At 36.9% G+C, this 20,271-nt stretch overlaps 3 protein-coding genes and 1 long non-coding RNA gene across 8 annotated transcripts in view; 2 read left to right on the forward strand and 2 right to left on the reverse strand.

The window, feature by feature from the left end:
- khdrbs3 (KH domain containing, RNA binding, signal transduction associated 3) overlaps window positions 1-5,953 on the reverse strand; it is a 56,210-nt gene extending 50,257 nt beyond the window's left edge. Inside the window, exon 1 of the mRNA XM_077743787.1 lies at window positions 5,493-5,953. Coding sequence (XP_077599913.1) covers window positions 5,493-5,583 — 91 coding nt within the window. The 5' untranslated portion in view covers window positions 5,584-5,953. The remainder of the gene's footprint in view (window positions 1-5,492) is intronic.
- The window catches only part of LOC144215026 (uncharacterized), a 39,471-nt gene extending 29,657 nt beyond the window's left edge, over window positions 1-9,814 (forward strand). The window contains exons 3-7 of one of the 2 annotated variants that reach the window (XR_013330330.1): window positions 3,894-3,966; window positions 5,619-5,772; window positions 5,928-6,084; window positions 6,713-6,773; window positions 8,779-9,814. This is a non-coding gene — a long non-coding RNA (uncharacterized LOC144215026). The remainder of the gene's footprint in view (window positions 1-3,893; window positions 3,967-5,618; window positions 5,773-5,927; window positions 6,085-6,712; window positions 6,774-8,778) is intronic. The other variant, XR_013330331.1, reaches the window with a different exon arrangement.
- A 2,345-nt stretch (window positions 9,815-12,159) lies between these two features.
- LOC144214644 (CMP-N-acetylneuraminate-beta-galactosamide-alpha-2,3-sialyltransferase 1-like) overlaps window positions 12,160-20,271 on the forward strand; it is a 43,171-nt gene continuing 35,059 nt past the window's right edge. The window contains exons 1-2 of one of the 2 annotated variants that reach the window (XM_077743204.1): window positions 12,160-12,327; window positions 13,194-13,438. The gene's annotated coding sequence lies outside the window, so the exon portion shown is untranslated. Of the gene's footprint in view, window positions 12,328-13,193; window positions 13,439-17,269; window positions 18,717-20,271 lie in introns of those variants that run through there. The other variant, XM_077743205.1, reaches the window with a different exon arrangement.
- LOC144214645 (CMP-N-acetylneuraminate-beta-galactosamide-alpha-2,3-sialyltransferase 1-like) lies at window positions 13,755-18,560 on the reverse strand. Of its 3 annotated transcripts, none has more exons than XM_077743207.1 (8): window positions 18,487-18,560; window positions 17,959-18,162; window positions 15,944-16,187; window positions 15,647-15,843; window positions 15,152-15,319; window positions 14,994-15,039; window positions 14,784-14,903; window positions 13,755-14,266 (listed from the first exon to the last, which is right to left on the reverse strand). In XM_077743207.1, the coding sequence occupies exons 3-8, from the start codon at window positions 16,184-16,186 to the stop codon at window positions 14,099-14,101; spliced, it is 942 nt and encodes a 313-aa protein (XP_077599333.1). In that variant the 5' UTR covers window position 16,187; window positions 17,959-18,162; window positions 18,487-18,560; the 3' UTR covers window positions 13,755-14,098. The 3 variants fall into 3 exon arrangements, with proteins under 3 accessions (XP_077599333.1, XP_077599334.1, XP_077599332.1); XM_077743208.1 differs by having other exon boundaries at window positions 18,261-18,498; XM_077743206.1 differs by having other exon boundaries at window positions 17,959-18,498.

A 20,271-nucleotide genomic window follows, 5' to 3' on the forward strand; every position in this document is an offset into this window, starting at 1 on the left:
GAGCCATTTCGTGGGCAAAGCTTCGGCGCAACTTTAACGAGCCGTGCCACCGAGCTTAACGTGGAGAAAAACGTATGAGCCACCGATTGGAGTGTCAAACTCACAACGGTTATAGTAATTGCGCCAAGGAAAGAGTGCACGGCACGCTTGTTATAGCGCCATTTTCTGATCTGACCTCTTGTTTATTGTTCCGCTGTAAGACTTAATGAATGTTTTACAGCCAATCGCAACCAGCGCTGACAGTTAACATGGCAACGGTGCGCATCTGTTTGGTGTTGTTTGCTCACAAATGCATAAAAGTCATGTTTCGTCGACAGTTTTTGTTAAGCAGATTCTCACAAAAATTAGAACATATTGTGCTCGCCAAAGCAGATGGATTTAATGGTTTGATAGATGTTAAAAGGAGGGTAATGTCAATGTCCTTTAAAAAGATATGCACGATTAGTTTTTAGTAGTAGAAAAGGGAAACACAATGTAATGTAGTAAAAGGTCTTGTTGGGCTAGTGCACATGTGTCAAAGTGGTGGCACGGGGGCCAAATCTGGCATGCTGGATCATTTTATGTGGCCAAAAGGAAATCATGAGTGCCAACTTTCTGTTTTAGGATCGAATACAAATGAAAAGTATAGATGTATATTAAATTTCCTGATTTTCGCCCTTTTAAAACAATAATTGTCATTTTTTTCAGTTTTTATTTAAAAAATAATTTGGTAAAATCTAAATATATATATATAAAAAAGCTAAAATAAACATTGTTTTAGATCTATAAAAAAACTGAATATTCAGGGCTTTTAATCCAGTTCTATTTATTCCATTTATTTAAAAAAAATCTAAATATTATATCTAAAATGGTCCATGTTGTTTTAGGATCAAATTAAAATATAGTGTATATATGTATATTAAATTTCCTGTTTTGCCCCTTTTAAATCAATAATTGTCCTTTTATAATCCATTTTTTTTCTGTGTTTTTAGTTCAAAATGTTTGTATTATTGAAAAATATATATAAAAAAAAGCTCAAATAGACATTATTTTAGATCTATAAAAAACTGAATATCCAGGACTTTTGATCCAGTTATTTTAATCCATTCTTTAAAAAATAATCGAATCATTATATCTAAAATGGTCCCTTAAAAAGTTTCTGCCCCCGCTATAAATATTTTCTAGATCCACCCCCTGCTAATTCCCATATTGAGTTATGAAATCAAATTTAAAAAAAAAGGCCTACAAAACTCAGCCAATTCCTAAAATACAAACATGCCAGGTTATGATCTTCACCCTCGGTTATCCTTATCAGTGTCAATAGATGTTTGCAAGCGTAAACAATTTAGCGAGCGTACGTAGGTGACTTCGGAGCATCTGTTTAGAAAGCAACAGGCTCAGGGAGCTGTAGGATGTCGGCTTATCTTGGCCGAGGCGCACCGACGCCACACCGTAGCGCCACCGCGCCGCCGAGGTGGAACGATAAACATAATTAAATTGAGTTGGATTACACAAAATGGATGGGATCAGTTGGGGAGGCGGAGAAGCTAATCCAGTGCAATCCTCTCGATAGACGTGCCAGAAACACACACAAAAAAAGGGGCTGGAACCAAGATGTGAAGGAAGGAAAAATGGCAGTCCAAGACGTTTTTAGTCAAAAATCAGACAAATATGCATATATTCACGATTCATGTGGAGATTGCTTCTTTTTCTCCAGTGGAGCCAAAATAAAATAGTCACTTTTTCCGAATATAATGGTCAATTTAAAGCTCTTTCTTTGGATAAAAAGTCCTTGACAGATATTTTTTTTCTTAAAAGTTATCATAATAATAAAAATGGGAAATCTGATGTAACAATCTATCATTTTTAAAACTATACTAGTTGAGCATTTCCTTGATTTCCACATGTAAAAAAAAAATATTTTTTATGAATAATAAATTCCCAGGCTGTCAAAAATGACAAAGTAACACCATTAGCCCACTCCTGCCTTTTAAAGTAAGTTAGGGTAGCCATCACTAATAACAGTGATTAAATCATGTATGAAATTAGTGCTGCGCTATTTGGTTGCCATCGTAATTTTATGCTACTTGAATATTACCTGGAATATGTCACGTCCTATGGCCAATTTTATAATGCCATTTTTAGGGGGCTTTTATACTCAATGCAACATAAAATTCAAACACCTTGCATTAAAATTCATAAGTGTTCAAATCAATTTGAATTCAAGTATCTAATTCTCAATGACAGTTAATGAATTAAGGACTACTGGCAATCACATAACATTTTTTTTTAATTATTAGAAAGAGAACCATATGCACCCATGGAAAGAGCCACATGTGGCTCCCGGGCCATTGGTGACATACCCCTGACCTAACTTATACAAATAAAGTGTTGTTTTTTATGGTATACTTAATTTCCCATAACCCTGCACATGCTATTCTACTATTTCACAATTCTTTGCAAGGAAAAAGTTTATAAATGTGAGTTTATTCAGTATTTTAGTAGAAAAACATTGTCTCAGTTGACCACTTGTATACAAACTAAACAGACCAGATCGTGGGACAGCAACTACTTTTTTTTACAATATGGCGCCACTTCTAAATCCAATTTCCATCTCTTTTTGAAGCACATCTTTAACAGCAAAGAGCATGAAAGAGTCGCTATTTGGTTTTCGCAGACGCCTGCCCTTCCTGGCCTACATTTTTCCCCTCCTGGATCCAAGCGAGGCAAAGCGCTATGCAAACACTTGGGCTCCGACTCTGAATGCAAAGCAGCCGGCCGGTGTTCCGTTCCGTCCCCCTCCCCACTGCTCTCTTACAGCGAGTTCACAACACGAGGCAGGGGGTCGGGTCTCCGGTCGGCGGCCCGGCGGGGACGACTCTGGGACCACTCGCTGCGCGGCTACCCAGCGATCGGAAGATCATTATCGCCAGCTAGTACTGTTTCTCCCTCGACCAATCGCTATCTCTTGCCTTTGATCCCTTTTCCAAAGCTGATTTTTGCTCACTTGTGGGCATCGGAATCCAAGAAAGTACTCTCGCACTTGAGGCCAAACTCAAGCGTGGCTAAAAATATCCCGCTGATCTCTTGATGAGGTGGGAATGTATAAATTAACAAGGAGGCATCTTTTCCAAATATGAAGATGAGGATACTTATCCCTAAAAACTGGCAATTTTGAGAGATTAGGAGAAGCTGTTTTGTTTTTTGTAATTTTGGTTTGAGGGCACATGAGCTGAAAAGTTTGCTAAGTACGAAACGCTGATTGCTTCCAGTGGAATATCTCATTAAAAGTGAATCTTTAAGACAACAACAAACTTTGCTTTTTTTTTTTTTTTTTTTGCTCAAGCACCCTTTGGGAAGGTTTGACTAAAAATTTGGCTAAAAAAATTAGCATTCGGATTAGATTCATTCCATGTTGCCAAATCATAAACACGAATTAGATGAATGACTTTTTGACACAGTTTTGGTCAAAATATTAATTTCTAATGCCTTTACATTGAATATAATCTAAACAGCAAAAATCCCTTTAAAACCTTGATTAAATACGTTTTTTCTTTATTAAAGAAACCAATCCAAACATACAACCAACTTTAAAACTGATTAACAAAACCCCCAAACTATTCTCCAACAGAACTTCCACACCAAACCATGAAATTCACCTTCCCCCATTTTTAAATTCCTTTTTTTAATTTTTTATTCCTATACAAATTCCTCTGACTTCAAATATCAACCCCCCCACCCGTCCGAGTCTTGTTAAAGGGACACAAGTTAAAGCTCTTATGGGAAAAGAGTATTACACGGGGAGCACACTATCAAAGCAACACTGGGTTTCTCATGCATAATACACTCTTGATTTGGTCTGAAAAGAGCTCTCTCCGGACCTGGAATAACATTATGTTCCCCCGTCTTTACAGGGTAACTGCCATTACTTTCGCCAAAGGCATAATCAACTTGAAAACTCATCAGGAAGATGGCAGGAGAAACGCGGTATGTTCCATCTGCTGTGTACCAGCAAGATAACAGTATTTGTGGCTTTTTAAAGTGGTGGCAGACTGTTTTCTGACCATTTTCTCCACTAGCAACTTGTGCTTATATCATAAAATGTCACGGATTAATTCTTAGGCTTGCCATGTTGTTCAGTGTAGGCGGAAATGGAGCAGACTTACTCAATGAAAAGCTTCTATGCCAGAAGAACTTACAGTAGAGACTCTAAATTGTAATATTCCTAGAAGTAAATGTGGAAAAATCCATCCAAAGCTCTGTTTTTTAAAGAAGAGAATACAGCCAGTAGGAGAATTTAACAAATGTATACACTGGACTTTTAACTTTGCAGGGCTATGCCCAAGTAAATTAGCGACTGCTATAATCAGGTAAAACAATGGACTAATTTATGGGTTGCCAGGTTCCATTAAAAACTGGCCTTTTCACAATAGTGGTTGATTTGAATGCTTCTTAATGTAAGATTTCTATTATATAGTGTTTATTTTAAATAGAAATATGATACGTTTTTACATTATATATAAGAAATTAATCCATTCTATTTTCTATATATTATGTTTCTCAAGAAAGAAGACCAGATTACAAAATCCAAAAACTTCTACCTCCTACTATTGGTCTACAAAGCTATTTTGTTTGTTTACAGAAGTAGATGGAAATAATTGAGCTGCTTTTTGTTTCCATGCGTCCAAACTATGCAACAAACTTCCTAAAAATCTGCTCAAATTAAACCGGACTATGCGAATGGTTGGCTTTTGTAAAGGTAAGAAACAAATTTGTCATAAATAATTTTACTGCATCTTGATTATGGCTCTTCGAGTTCAAGGTCACAAGTTCAGGAGGTCAAGGAGCTTATCTTAAGTTGTCAGCCTGGTTAAAGGTCACCATAGGTCAGTATATACAGTTTTTACTTTGGAAACCAGGGACAGTTTATACTCTAAAATCCATATTTAAAGATTGCGGGGGCACAGAAGAGGCTAAGTTTGAACCTTAAATGATTTTATGCAAACCATTAGTTCATCCACTCATTCACTTTCTATTCATTTTTTCTACTCATTTAAGGGTAAAGTGATATTGATCAGATAATTGCTGACTTTACTGTAGTTAAAAGACAGACTGCATGCTTTAACTGGTCACCGGGCAATCACATTCATCCCAATATTGACTGACTATACATCCAATTAACAGTATATAAAGACAAAAAAGTTAGGTGGGTAAACCATAAGTTACTTTTTTGCGCAAGAAAACAACCCTAAGATAACACTTCATTGTTCCTATTAATTGACTTTATGGTAATTTTAGGAGTGAGCCTGTCAGCATGAATGTGATTAGTTACCCCATCAATCAATCAATAGGATCTTTAGGATGAAAAAGATGTATTTTATTTGCTGCAAGATCTTACCAAAGACAGTATTATGCAGAAACAGCAATAAATAAAGATGCAAACACGGAATTAGACTACAATGTTATCTATCTAATCAGGAAAATGACTTAAGCGGTGAAGATCCAAACCTTACCTTGCTCTAGTAGCCGAAGAGAGTGTTGGAAAGCCGGATCCAACGTGTCCTTCTCCGCCTGAAGCTCCGGCAAGTATTGTTCGCTCCCCATGGCGTTCCTGACCAAAAACAAACCTCTTTGTTCAGGACTTGGAGGAAAACTTGAGTCCACTTCAAACGGTTCCAGCAAGAGTGGTCCAGATAGGAGGAGACAACCCTGTTGTCTGAAGCTACAAGAGCATGTTCTTTCCTCCCTCCCGTCCTGGGCTGGGTCGTAGACAGCGACAAGCAATTTTGCAAGGTGGGTTGAATTGTAGGCTGTGGTGCTGATGTACTGATCCCATCCGAATGCAGCTTTGCCGTGTCTTACCCACTGTGCCTGTCTCCTCTCCGTCCCCTTCCTTTCCTTTCCGTTATTTTGTGGAGGGACTGCGTGCCTTGCTTCTCTCTTGACAGATCCAGAGGCAAAAAAGCACGCTGTCTTTTCATTGGAGCGAGTGGGAGAGGTGGAGGCGGAGCAGAGGAGCGCTGTCCAAAGTGCTGAAATGCATCGTGCTCGTTTCTCTACATATGAATGGAATTCATTCGTGGCCAAGCTGTATTCAGCATAGAGGTGCAAATTCATTCATTTTACGTATTGCTTATCCTCACATGGGTTGTAGGGGGTGCTGGAGACTATCCCAGCCAAGTATGGAGACACTTTGAATTGGTAGCTAGCCATAGTATATTGAATAGTACTTTATAATATTCATCACACACTGATTAAATCTAGTTTATGGTTGTTTATTGAACATAATGCTCATTTAATTTATCACTTCTCAAAAGCAGTTTACACAAAAAAATACACATCTTTTCCAAGCTGAATTTGTCAATATTTAGCCAAAAAAAAATCGGATCTGAAGAAATAAAATAAGTATTATTCGGATTTAACAAGTAGAAGCCTTCTACATGCTGTAATTGTCTAGTTAGCTTGTTGAAAACATTGATTGTTTGTAATTGTAAGGACATGATGTCAATAGTTCTCAGGGAATCCACTCACCTTCTCACAGGTCATGCACACTTCACCTACTGACGTGTTTATGAATTAATGAAATAGGGAAATAATGATTTAAGGTTGTTTTGGAGTCAATGTGTTTGTGTTACAATGAAGCCGCAATGTCACAACTCGATAAGTGTCTTTTATGCAAACAAATGTCTTTTCGGAAATTCATATACAGACAATAATACTTACTGTGTTACAGTGTGGAAAAAAAGAGAGAAGAATCCTGTCAATATTTGTGGAGGATGCTGATGTATTCCCAGGTGGGTGGATATACCAGGTCTACAGTATCTGTAGGCTGATCAACCCCAGTTACATAATTGAGACTTATCTTTTCATAAAATTCAATTACTGGCAGAATATGTGACACACGAGGTGAAAACCACGATATAAATATGTGCTGTTTTTACACAATAAGATATGATAGATGGCTAGTGCTCCCCCCCCCCCCCCCTCATTTGTTTGTTATATTAGGAAAATTCCTTCAAATGGAACTCAGAAGAGCTCTAAAATTCCTCTAATAAATACATTCTATTGCTAAGAGTACTTGATTAATGAAAGTGACGCCACCAGGAGACCTACGCCTCTTTATCCATGTAACTTCTCGTCTTAGAGGATATTTCCCCACTCTCCTCTCACTTCCCTCTTGGGTATTTGAGTGATTCACCGCAAAGAGAGGCGCATTATGAATCAGCTTACTTTTTAATCTCTCCCGGAGACCATTAAAAACCAGCTCAAATGTACTAATCTCCATTGCAGGGGAGCACTTTATTTATAGATATGCTTGCCATCTGTTGCACCCTATCTTCATTTCAAAAAATAAATAATAATTCTTAGCACCATTGTCATCTAAAGCTCTGATTAAAGCCACACCCCACATCCTCAAGATAGTTCTATTTAAATCCTACAAGGCCAGAAGTAGCAGTGCAAAGAGAACCCATGAGGAATGTCCTGTCAGGTAGGTGACGGGTAAGAATAATAGTGGGCTTTTACACCAGAGTGTAACTTTCAACTTTAAAAAAAGATGGGCTTTTAAACCTTTTTGTGTCCCAATAAAATATGTCAAGTTGTCTTTAGTGGACTTACTTACCAGAGATTCTGCATGACTGGAAAGGTCTCATTGAGTTTTTCATTGGATGTCACTTCAAATTTAACTCTCGAACTTGTAAATTTTAGGTGGCCAATCAGATCTGAAGCATATAAATGTAGAGGAAAAGCAAAAAAAAGGGATGGTTATGATGTTGATGCAGTTGTTGTTGAATTCTGAGGTGTGGAATAAGAATAGAGATGCTTTTTTTAACACATACAAGTGGCTCTTCTGCATGGTTAAGTAGTTGTGTGAGCTGAGTGACAACACTGCCTCTTAGTGGCAATTTTTGGAAAGATATGTGTCAAATTATACAGTAACATTTACACTACAATACTGTAAGTAATAATTCGAAGTGTGGTAAATATATATATATATATATATATATATATATATATATATATATATATATATATATATATATATATATATATATATATATATATATATATATATATATATATATATATATATATATATATATATATCTTGAATTGTAGAATATAGAAGTAATGAAAGGAGCTGTTATAGTGTAGTGAAATTGACTATAATGTGTGTATACTACTATACGCTAGTGCAACAGTATAGTGCAAAGAAATGTTACAAAAAATGTAATGTGTAATGCCTCTAAAACACTATACTTTGGTAATAGCCATTTCCTCTCCTTCAGTGAAACATGAAATGTTGCTTTTCTCTCCAAAGTCACTAACCGCATGTTGTGGCTACTAAATGGTGCCATTAAGCAGCTATTCGACACAATTATACTGCCAAGACCCATCCATCAGTTACATTGATCACGCATGGCCGCCTTTGACGTGCACACACTCGTCTCCTGCCCGGGAAACGTTGTGCAAAAGAAATCTAATGAGGAACTGTCAGCGGTGCACAGGTAAACAAATCAATGGCACCCAGTGGTTCTAGCAAGGTCACGCAATAAGACCAAGCAAACTTGGGGCGCAAAGTGTGTCTAATACATCAAAAGGTGTGAAGGGCATAAGCAAAAAAAGACTAAAGTGGCATAAAAGAAGCTTTTTTTATAATATTGTCAGAGGATTATTGGACATTCTTTCAGCAATCTACTTGCCAAAGTGTTTATTTGACCTCTCCCATAACAAAAAAAATATAATCTTGTCTTTTTACCAGTGAGACAGATGTTACATATGTTCATTCATTTTCTGAAGGGCTTATCCTCACAATGTCCCTGGGGGTGTCGGAGCCTATCCCAGATAACTACGGCAATTGCATGGCACAACAAGAAGGACAACCAATCAGGAGATAGGGGCAGTTTTGAGTTTTCAACCAGCTAGGCTCGTAATGCATATTTTTGGAATGTGGGAGGATCCTGGAGTACCTGAAAAAAACCTACACAAGCCCAGAGACAAAACCCTCGACCCCAGAACTGTCAGGCCGAAGCGCTAACCACTAGGCCACCTTGTTGGGTAATTTAGATACTACATTTGTTTTACACATTATATTTTGTAGGCAAAACAGCTTTTTCAATTTAAACCATTGTTGAAAGGCAGCATTGGTCAGTATGGTGCCAAAATGATTAAAATTTGCTGTTACTTCATATCACGAAAATTCTGTATTTTTTTTTTGTATTTCTTTTTCTTTTTAACTCAAACAGTCCAAAGAATAATGGTTTTGACAGCTATCTGTTAGACCTAGACGACCACTTTCTGCTCTCTATTAGAGCCGTCAGCTCCACTCAATGATGGCCTTTAATCACTTCAAATATGACCAAAAAAATGAAAGCAAAATTAAAACACAATTATGCAATACTAACTACTAAATCCAATGATTAAAATTCTACCAACGATGTGATGAAAGATGCCCTTCGCTGTAAACCGTTACGGATTGACCTCCAGTTGACATTTGCCGAGGCAAACATCGTCTATCACCCCAGTGTCTTTTTTTCCAAAGGCTCTGTCTTGTATTGACATGGCAAGGTCAAAAGGTCATATTACCACTATCCCTCACTCGACTTACCAACACAGCGGTAGGTCCAATAATTACTAAGATTAGTTACACTATTGTGGACTAATGACTATGTCCTTGTAAGAGTTTATCAGCATTTCTTGCAATACAGAAGCTAACAACCATAGCACAGATGTAAACAAATTTTTACATAGTAGATCATTTACATTGTAAAGATTTTTATGCAAAAAAAAAACTTTACTATGATTGTTTATGTTCATTTTTATGCTGTTACTTATTATTTTTTGTTGTATTTGGAGACAAATTTCTTGTGTCTTTCTAACATTCTCCAATAAGCATTTGGATTTTTTTTTATATTTAAGTTAATTTATGACACCCAACAACTATTTTGTCCTGCAAAACAGATTTACGAAAAACTAAAATGCTTTCGCCAATATCCCTCTTTATGGATTTAATGTTGAATTTCTATGTAGTACAAATTGAATGGTTAATAAATGTACTACTTTCCCACTTTTAGACATTTACGAGGTATTTGAGCAAAAGTAAGTGATTAGGACGTCCCTAGATTTATGAATAATTAAATATAAATGTGAAAGACTGATCAATTTGTGCTTTTCTTTTCGGGAAAACATCTCCCCGTTAACTTCCCAGATTCAGGGACGGTGTCCCATGTCTTGACAAGGCCTCACTGTTAGTTAGACGGCAAATCTTTGGGGCTAAAGTGACATTGTCACTGGAGCTCTTTTTTCTAAGCAGCCATGTTTACCCCGAGTACCTCCCTACCTTTCCCTCTTGGAACTCAGTGGCCATCGATTGGCTGAGAAGCGGCACTCGGTCCCAGGGAGGAGTAAGAGGATACACCTCATTGGTTATAACAATCACCCGGCCCCTGTAGGGACAGGTCGTGGGAAATTAATAGCGGGCTCCGAGCGACTGGATATTGTTAATGTATTTTCTATCGATGCGGTGAAATAACACGAGTAGCTTCGGCCTTACTTAACACAAAACATAAATCCTTTAAGATCAATAAGGATTGAGACAAACAGGTTAGATCAAACTTCCTTATCCACAACCTTGGAAATAATTATCAATAAATGCCCTTTTTCAACAATAAGGTCACTATCATACATTTTTTACCAACAAGGGTATTTTGCTAAATTTGTGTGGATATATATACCATCTAACACTTTTATTGGATGGAAAACAATGTGTTTAATGATTAAATAACAGACAAAATAACATAAAAAAAATGTAATTTACAGGTAAGCAATATTTTGTGATTTGAAGTAACCTTTCTCAGATACTATAGTGGTAGTAAAAAAATGAAATGTACAAGTCCAAGCTGATGTAAAAGTATGTATTTACAGTGTATTTGCAGTTTCACTGTTTGTGACCTTATTGACTCAAAAATAACTTAACTGTACTTCTTTTATTTTTGGAATAAACCACACATTGCAAGTAAAAGTCTTTATCGGTGGCAAAAAGGTTGTCAAGGAGCGCAGGTTCCTCTCCAGTGCACAGAGAAAATCACTCTCTTACAGTACCTCTGGGCAATTTCAGACCACAGAGAACGACGAGGAATCAATTTTCTTGGTTAGGGTATGGATGGATTTTCTACTCTGGGTTTATTTTTATAAGTAGGAGTGAATATATTTCATCGAAAAATATTAAGAACCCTTAAAATGAAAGAAGATTCTCCTTGAGTGGATAGCAATGCATGCTTAAGATAATTGGATGCATTTATTCATCTTGCCATATTCATGTTGAAGAGTTATCAAGCTTATATGGAGTACAAAATAATCATTGCCAGTAGGTAATGTGCAGTCTTTCAGTTCTGGTCTGCCCTCTAGTGGAAAATTTCTGTACAGAGCACAAGAAGTTCAACTCAGGTTATGTCTATTTAGCTGATGTAATGAAGTTTACCTGCCCTTGGGCAAGGCAGCAATTCCAAAATGACTACTAGTGGCATGCCCAATGACAGTATCATCAGGTAAGTATGCACTCGAGATAATAAGGTCAAAGCTGTCTAAAGGAACAATATGGGGTTCTAATGAAGTCCAAAATAAAATAACAGACATCGATTATTAAAAAAAGGTCAACATGTATGTCCATCACCTATCACGTGAGCTTTAAGACTGCTGGGTGCTCTTTTGGGGACAAAGCTGACAATGTCATAGAGTTGCATACTTATAGAAAATGAGAGGTATACTTAATTCACAAAGATGTATTATTTTTGATTTAGAAAATTCTGAACCCCCAAACCCAAATGCATATGACCCAACAAGTGATCCTAATCAACACTTCCTATTTATATGTTAATTTAATCAAAATGCCATGGTGTATTTATTTATGAAGTTAGATAAATCATATTTTTTTGTCTACTACTGCACACAACAACACTTTTGATAATGATTCAACTCTGTAACATATATAAAATTATCTATTTATATCAATTTTTGAATTATACTAGACATATGCATTTAAAATGTTATTTCAACATTCAGAAGAAGAAAAAACCCAAGTGTAAAAATATAAACACAAATTCCTCTAATCCAATCATTATGGTGGTGGGTGGGACTCCGTTGCCATGGCAATGACGTCAATGTTGGTGTCGAGTAACTATAAGGTCAAAATTAAGGCATGTGGATGAAGATGGTAGTTGCGAGGGGGGGAATAAACAACAGGTTGCTCGCGATCGGACGCGTGCTATTCCGAATCACTTTTAAAAATAACATCGGCTTCGGATGGACGTCGCTTTGGCGGAATAAAGATCCCGGATCGGCCCGGTAACGGTGAGGAAACGTCACACAACAGAGGGTTAGGGTCACGGGGAAGTTAGCTGAGAAGCTAAGTCCGTGTTAGCTGTTAGCCTAGCACTAGCTAACACTTGACTTTAGTTGCTCTAATCGCCCATTTGCATCCATAAAGTTACTTTCGAACAATCGCCCAACACGAGGGGGTATTTCCGCCAAGTGACGCCTTTAGATGGCGTGTGCGTGCGCGTTTAAGTAATCTTTGGGGTTGTTTTAGGACATGCTTTAAGACACGCATTTTGGCATTTCATCAAGTGATCACCAGCTGTTTACGTGGGCTGACGTCACATAACGATCGGTTTATATTATTGGATATTTTCGCCCACTGGGATGTTTATCGTGGGAAAGAAATGTGATCAAAATCGTTCCCGGTAGACGCACGTTAATACGCAGAGGTCACGCAGACGCGCTGCCAAGGTGACAGAAAAAAGACGCTTTAACTGACGTCAGGTTAACTTGGATTTTATCCTCCCATCAAATACATGCGTGCATACATAAATACATAGAAATGCCAATATACATATAATATATTTCATATGCTTTCTTTTGGCCATCCCCCACTCTCCATGGTTGTAACGTCATGGTGCACCCTGTCCTTCACCAAAAAAGATAATATATACATACATTATAGTACTTATCTGACTGTAAGCATACCCCAATTTTTAACAAAATCAAGGAAAGTCCCCCCAAAATGCAGTATAGGCACACATAGAAAAGATCCAATCATATATATTCAAAAGATGCCATGTCATTTTGACAAGGAGTCAATTTACATCATTGACTTCCCTTTAATTTCTCATCTGTGCAACAAAATATGACAATAGATCTTCCTTTTTTTGTTCCAGGTAGTCTAGAGGCTGTAAACATCCCCGACTGGAAGCTGTCGTTACAGCTGAGCTTTCAGTCAGATGTTTGCCGCCGCCAGCTACTTCCGTCCTCGGACGCCATGGACGAAGACATCTTTACTTCTCTACTCTGGGTTTAGTTCATGTAAACATCCTACACTCAGCTGGAATCCACCGCACTAGTGGCTGAGAGAAGGATGTTTACGTGCACTGGTTTGGAAGACCACGAGAACCATGGAGATCAAGTAAGACCACGTTTGTGAACTAGACTAGAATATACTGTATGTCTTAGTGGATTATATACTTCTTGAGGAGTCATTTTATACTTATTAGATGCACAACTGTGACCTTGGGGAAAAAGCGCTTAAATGCCTCATTATGAGCGTTGTTGTATTTACCAGAAGATGGCCGCTAGGTGGCAGCATTAATCCTATGACGACAAATGATTGTGTACTCTTACAATTAACACTGTGTGGGGTTTATTTGTATTGTTTTTATTCTTTAAGGTTGTAAGTTAATGATTTAGATAGTGGAGTAAAATTTACACGTATAGGGATTGAGTTCACATCTTGTTTGGACTTTTTATTAACTATTTGAGGCACAAACATTTAAAATGTACAAACACCTTTATTCACGTTTTCAGGAAATACAATACTATTCATGTAACAAATAACCACATTTCTTTTTTCATGTAAAAAATGATTTTTACAGAGTACAAAATTAAGGGACTTGCAGTTTGGGGTGTTGCATTGTTCATTTTGAGTATATTGTAATGTGTTCAAAACCTTTAAAAAAACAATTTTCAAAAGAGCTTACTGTGTGCCTTCCTTGGCTGGAAAATGGATTGTAAGATAATAAATACTAGTGTGTTAGTTTATACACAACCCCCAAGAACGCAATAGATTTCACAGTCCTTTAAAAAAGTTAATGATTTGCTTCTCATGCAGCTTTTGAATGACATCATATTCCTGCGTGCCAGCGTGAGGTCCGGTTTTCAACTTTTTGTTCTTGAGGATTTCAAAATAATGGTTCCAATTTCCATCTCCGTCAGCTCCAAATCCAAAAACATTAACCTGACGAAAATCAAAATACAGTAGTATTACTTTAGTTCAAATTCTCATCTTTTGTGCCTACCCTTTTACTGCCTTACAATGCTATTATATTCAAGCAAAATAGTCAATAATTGCTCTTAGGATATGTTACAGGATTGCTTAGCAGGATGCAAAATGTTATTTTTTTAGGGCTGTGCTTTCCCAGGTGCTGATTCTCACATGATATTAAATGTATCATACAAATCTCACAACAGGTTAGATCAGTCAAGGGCAACAAAACCACTGCCCGCAGAAAGTTCACCAAACTATGTTCCTAAAAAAATAATGACGAAGAAGACCTGTCATGGAATTAAAATCATTTTCTCACCATTTCATGCAAAAGAGATGCATCAAAATGTGTGACATGGCTTCAGGTACTCAACTCCAGTGTAAACAGCAACTGATTTGGATCCCTCTTGCACAAACCGTAACAATATCTAACATTCTACTACCTCAATGGATTTTTTTTTCATTTTTACGTGAAATGGAACAAGCCTACCTCATCACAAATCTGTAAGCTGAGCAGCAAAGTCATAAAGCCAGTGGACGGGTATTTGCCTTTTTTCTCCAGCCACATTGTGTGAACATACTTCATGAAGGCCGGGTTGAGAATCATGACCTGTTCCATGTCAGAAGGTTAAATGACACCTGAACCAAGAACAGTTGTACCTCAAAACAACAAATATGTCCAAAAAAAGTCGGGACTCACCAGATCCTTGTTAGCCCGCCTCTTAGCTTTCTTCTGCCCGCCTTCTCTAAAAAAGGTCAAATGCAAGAATGTGTGCATTCGTTATTCATTAGAATAAAATAAGCAGTGTATACCATGAGTGGCGATATGAGTGTTTATTTCACCATGGCAACACCTACTGTGGGCCGAAGTTCCTGATGAGCCATAGCATGTCATTTATCTTGAACGGAAAGAAGATAAGCCGAGTGTCATTGTCCAAGAAAATGGCGCTCTCGGGATACATGGCGTGATGAGTTGTCTTGGTCCCGACGTCTGATTCGTAGCCCTTGGTGCGCCCGTAGTTCATTCTCATCAACACGCCAATCAAAACAGCAACACAAATCAAAAATATCAACCAAGCCAAAGCTATATTATCAGTAAAAACAGTGCCAGCCCTCAGCAAAGGCAAGTTAGGCAGTTGCTTAGGGCACCCTTTAATGAATGGGGTGCCAAATAACTTTTTTTTAAGTTAAAAGGTTCAAAGCCTCAGGTTCTACTTTAAGATAGCGACAAAAACAAGTGGAGGAAAAACAGGTATTTCTATCATTGAACTAAAAAACTTTAATTTGGACGAGGAGTCCTAACTCATTGATTTTATTGTTTTATTTGTACACATATAAGGCAAACTGATTTACCTGATGACAATGTGATGTTGATCAATCAGTGGTCCGTAGTGAGAGCTTCTCAGATTACCCGAATTGCCCACTACCGCGCAAGACCTGCAGCGGTCAGGTGACGGCGGCTCAACTCCCGACACGGGTGAAAAGATTGTGAATAGTTTGTCGACTGTTTCATTGAAGAAACTGAAGTCGCGCTTTTCCCGCTGCATGTTCTGGAAATTAGAATCCATTGTTAAATTGATTCAAATTTGGCAGGGTTATTAAGGATACTGGTTTTTGTGGTGTTTAGGTTTAGAAATATAGGGCACCTACCTTCCACCAGGTGTAAACCTCCTCTGATGTTGGGTTTTCTTGGCTCAAAAACGGCCTGGGCGATGTATCTATCAGCGCTTTAAACTCATGATCGACCTCCGACAGACATTTCTGGCAATTACAGTCACGCAGTTTTTGCAGCCAAAGCAAACGGAGAGTCCATTTGGAACTGTAGAGAAAACCTGTGGCCGTCAAGCACAGGAGGGTAAGCATGACCCTGTTCTTCCCCAATGTCAGCCACATTCTGTGGAATACAACAAGAACAATGAAAATGATAAGCATTTGTGTTCATCGGACAGAATATTTTAATGACGGTCACCCAAAAAACATTTTTGTTGTTGTTATTTTCTAGAATTTTGCATCAAACTTGTCAATTGATCTTTGGGGAACTCACCCAAAAAAGGTTATACAGTAATCCCTCGAATATCGCGGCTTCACGACATCGCTGATTTTTTTTTAGGGATTTTTTTTTGTAATTTTTATAATTTTTTGAAAATCCATGCTGAAACTGACTAGCGGAAGCCACTCCCCCGTCTTCCACTTGCTACTAGGACATAGCACGGAAGAAGAAAAACATAGTTTTTTTTTGTTTATCGCGGTCTGGTCTACATTAATATTCGAGGGATTACTGTATAATTTTCACCCCCAAAAAATAAAGATCCATTAAAACTATTTTTTTAAAACACCACATTGATCTTGTTGACAAAATAGGTAGGTTCAGCATAAAATATTTGTTTTTTTTCTTGTCTTTATACATGATAATGGCAATTGTTTCATGGTGTTTGGGCACCTGTTCCATTGGGCAGCCACACCTGACTGTGGCATTCAAATGAGATTGTGACCACTACTGTTCAGATTCAAAACCTGTTCTTGGACGCCCATGCCGCTCAATTGTGTCAGCTGAGGCTTAAATAAGCACAAAATGAGGGGAAAAAAACCACCTCAGCCATCCATTCAAATGTGGAGCCGTTCAACTTGATTTGTGATGGAATCCAGTGTTAAACCAATGTTTTCATAATATACAATAGAAGCTTATCTGGCAAGGACATCTAGTTTTGTTACTCCCTTTTCTGAGATGCTCTGACCCTATTCAGACCATTTTCTAAAGGTAAGAGTCTTTCAAAAATAGCATGTCATGGAAAAGTTCATTTATTATGAAAACGAATTAACAATTTTTTTTGCCGTGCAAGATCATCTAAATTATTGATTTTGTGGCAGGATCAAAGATGAATATGCAAAGGCCAGGCTCAAAAATAGAACTTCCCAAAACTTAGTATTAACAGTGTGGCTGATTTATTTATTGCAAGAATATTAGAATTTAAAAAATAGATTTAATTAATTTGGCTACATTTTTTTTTATCTTTGTGTATTGTTGTTTAATACTCTATGTATCCAGTTGATTATTTTTGATTTTTTGGGTGTCTTTCTCCTTTTGGGATGTTCTGATGTTTTATTTTGAATTATTTTGTTGTGTATTTTGCTTACCTGTTGTCAGGTGATAATACTCAAGCTCATGATGATGAAACAGTTTAAACTTTGACTTCCATGTTTATTTCAAAGTGTTGTAAATGTTATAGTTTATCAGACTTTTGGTTTCAATCTCTATATACACATATATACACATATAGGCACATATATACGCATATATACACATATATACACATATATACACATATATACACTTATATACAATTATATTCACTTATATATACCTATATTTTCAAGAAAAGCAAATAGATCTGAATGTAGAAACATATTGAAATTTGTTTTGTCCACAACAAAATCCTGATAAAAAATTTAAGAATGACCATCCTCGGTTCTATTCCTTACTAAATAATTCAATCCCTAAAACTTTTTTTTCCAGACACACACACCCATATGTATGTGTATATGTCTATGTCCCCTCTTCTGTATGCCAATTAAAAAAAAAAAAACTCCAGTACATTATATAAAAAATATCACCCAGTTGTTAGACTTATAATTAAAAAAATATATATTTCAAATCATGCCCTTACCTGCTGAAGCGAAGTACGTTTGAATCGGCTTGTTCGGTGTTAACTATAACAGGGACGTTTAGTTTCAGGTAGAACAGGTGGCTCAAAGGCTTGAAGGGGAGGATCAAGAAGGTGGTGGCTTTTGTTGAGGTGGGAAAATGCACCTAATCATTTACTCCATTGCCTTACATAACCCATAGAAGGTTATCGCTTTCCTTATCCCACCTGGAATGAGACATTAAGAACAGCAAGATTTATCCGAAACAATTTTTTCCAGCTCAAAAAGATAATACTACTCCAACTCCAGATTTGAGAAGACAAACCGATAGAGCCTTAAAAAACGTTGACGGCGTCAGGTTTCATTTGCAAAGCGACAGCTGCCATAAGGAAATCCCACATTTGAGGGGAAAAAAGGACAAAAAAAAGAGACTTTCGAAAGGATTGAATGCAAATGCAAATGTCAGGTTTCATTTGAAATGGCACCTGGAAATATTGAAAGGAAGTCCAGTTATCTTTGTACAACTGTCAACAGCATTAAACGTCCATTACCTCGCCACGAAATGGAGTCCGGTATTATCTGGTTAGCGGCTCTTTTGGAATTTGTACCCTGAAGCTGTTCAAATAGTCCCTGGAAATTGCCACCTTCCAGGCATATCAGTAAAACACAGAGAGGAGCGTATTGTTTGTTTTTACGCTAAAAATTTTGGGGTCAAAAAGTGCTGAATTTCATGGCATTTTTTTTAGTACTTTGCATTTACTCAACAAAAGACCTAAAAAAAGTAAGTATGTTTAATTTAATGCGGTAATTCTTTAAATAAATGGGTGGGTATGCATTGGTATATTATATTTAAGGGATATCTGACATGAATTAAATCATTTTTTAACACAATCCACTGATATACCTATTGGAAAAATTAATATTGAACATGTCCTTGATTATAGTTTAGTTGCATGTTATATTTTATTGCTTTTGAAGTTCAATTGAATGTATTTTTGCACAATTAAGCCAATCATTTTCATTTAGTTTTAGAGCATAACTAGCCTATATTTTTTTAGTATCTACATAAAATTATGGGTGAAAGTTGCGTTCAATGATGAAATATAATTTTTCCATTTTCAGCATCGTGATGACGTGGAGTGACAATGACTGACCTCTTTGTGTGGAAAGTTGTTAGGTGGCATTCTTGCAAATAATGAAGGGTCACAATTGATTTCTTAAGAGTGGCTTGCAAAAACAACAAAGGGCTCTCCTTATTTGCAATGAATGGCTATTTTCTTTTTTTAACGCGTGACTTCAAATATTTGTCTTGTCAATGGTGATACGTAGATGGTTTTTTTTTTTGGGCCCCTTTATTGTTATAATGTTAAAATTGATTAGACTTCTCCTGTCATGCCGTTGACTCTTACACTGCACATTTGGTTGTACTGTGTACTTTTGTTTCTTGACTTTGGCAGGTTCTTTTATTATCTTTACATTGCACTTTTTCTCCAATCACATCAGTATCCGTGCCAGAAAAATGTTGAGTGTATTATCTCGGAATAAATTGTAGAAAGAAACCAATACAATCATCATCATTATTTTATATTCCTTCCATTTGGACTATTTCATTTTCAAAATGTAAACATCTCACTCTAATTGCATATCATTTGAGCTTTTATAGCAGGATCCCATGTTCGTAAAACCCATTGAGTTGAGGCAATTTTCTTTTTTTCTCACGTATATGTGTAGGTGATGGGAAGGTAGGTGTCATGTTGCATACTTGTTATTTATTAATTTGTCTCCATGCCCAGGGAAAATGTTATTTTGTCTCCCAATGATGCCTTAGGTGTGAATTACCTTGTGTGTCAGGAGTATCTAAGCTACCGTTTTGTTGATGCTCTTAACACCTTTGTGCCCAGCCAGAAAATCCCACTGGAAGGATGTGATGCAAATTCTATTATTCGCTCACATCAACAACAAAAATTCAACTTAAACAAAATAGGATCAGTATTAAATGAATAATATTAAAATTACAGTACAATAACTATGGCAGTACTGCAGCCAACATCCACATATTGGTAAGGGTGCGGCTTAAATGCAAGAAATTGTGAAATGCAACAATTTTAAGGCAATTGTAAGAGTGCGACTTATATGCGAGAAATTAAGAAATTCAACAGTTTTAAGGCAATTGTAAAGGTGGGGCTTATATGCAAGAAATTGTGAAATTCAACAGTTTTAAGGCAATTGTATGGGTGCGACTTATATGCGAGAAATTAAGAAATTTAATAGTTTTAAGGCAATTGTAAGGGTGCGGCTTATATGCGAGTAAATACGGTAAACGACTTTTTGCGCGA

The sequence above is a fragment of the Stigmatopora nigra genome, chromosome 21 (genome assembly GCF_051989575.1).
Source record: "Stigmatopora nigra isolate UIUO_SnigA chromosome 21, RoL_Snig_1.1, whole genome shotgun sequence".
Taxonomy (NCBI): Eukaryota; Metazoa; Chordata; class Actinopteri; order Syngnathiformes; family Syngnathidae; genus Stigmatopora; species Stigmatopora nigra.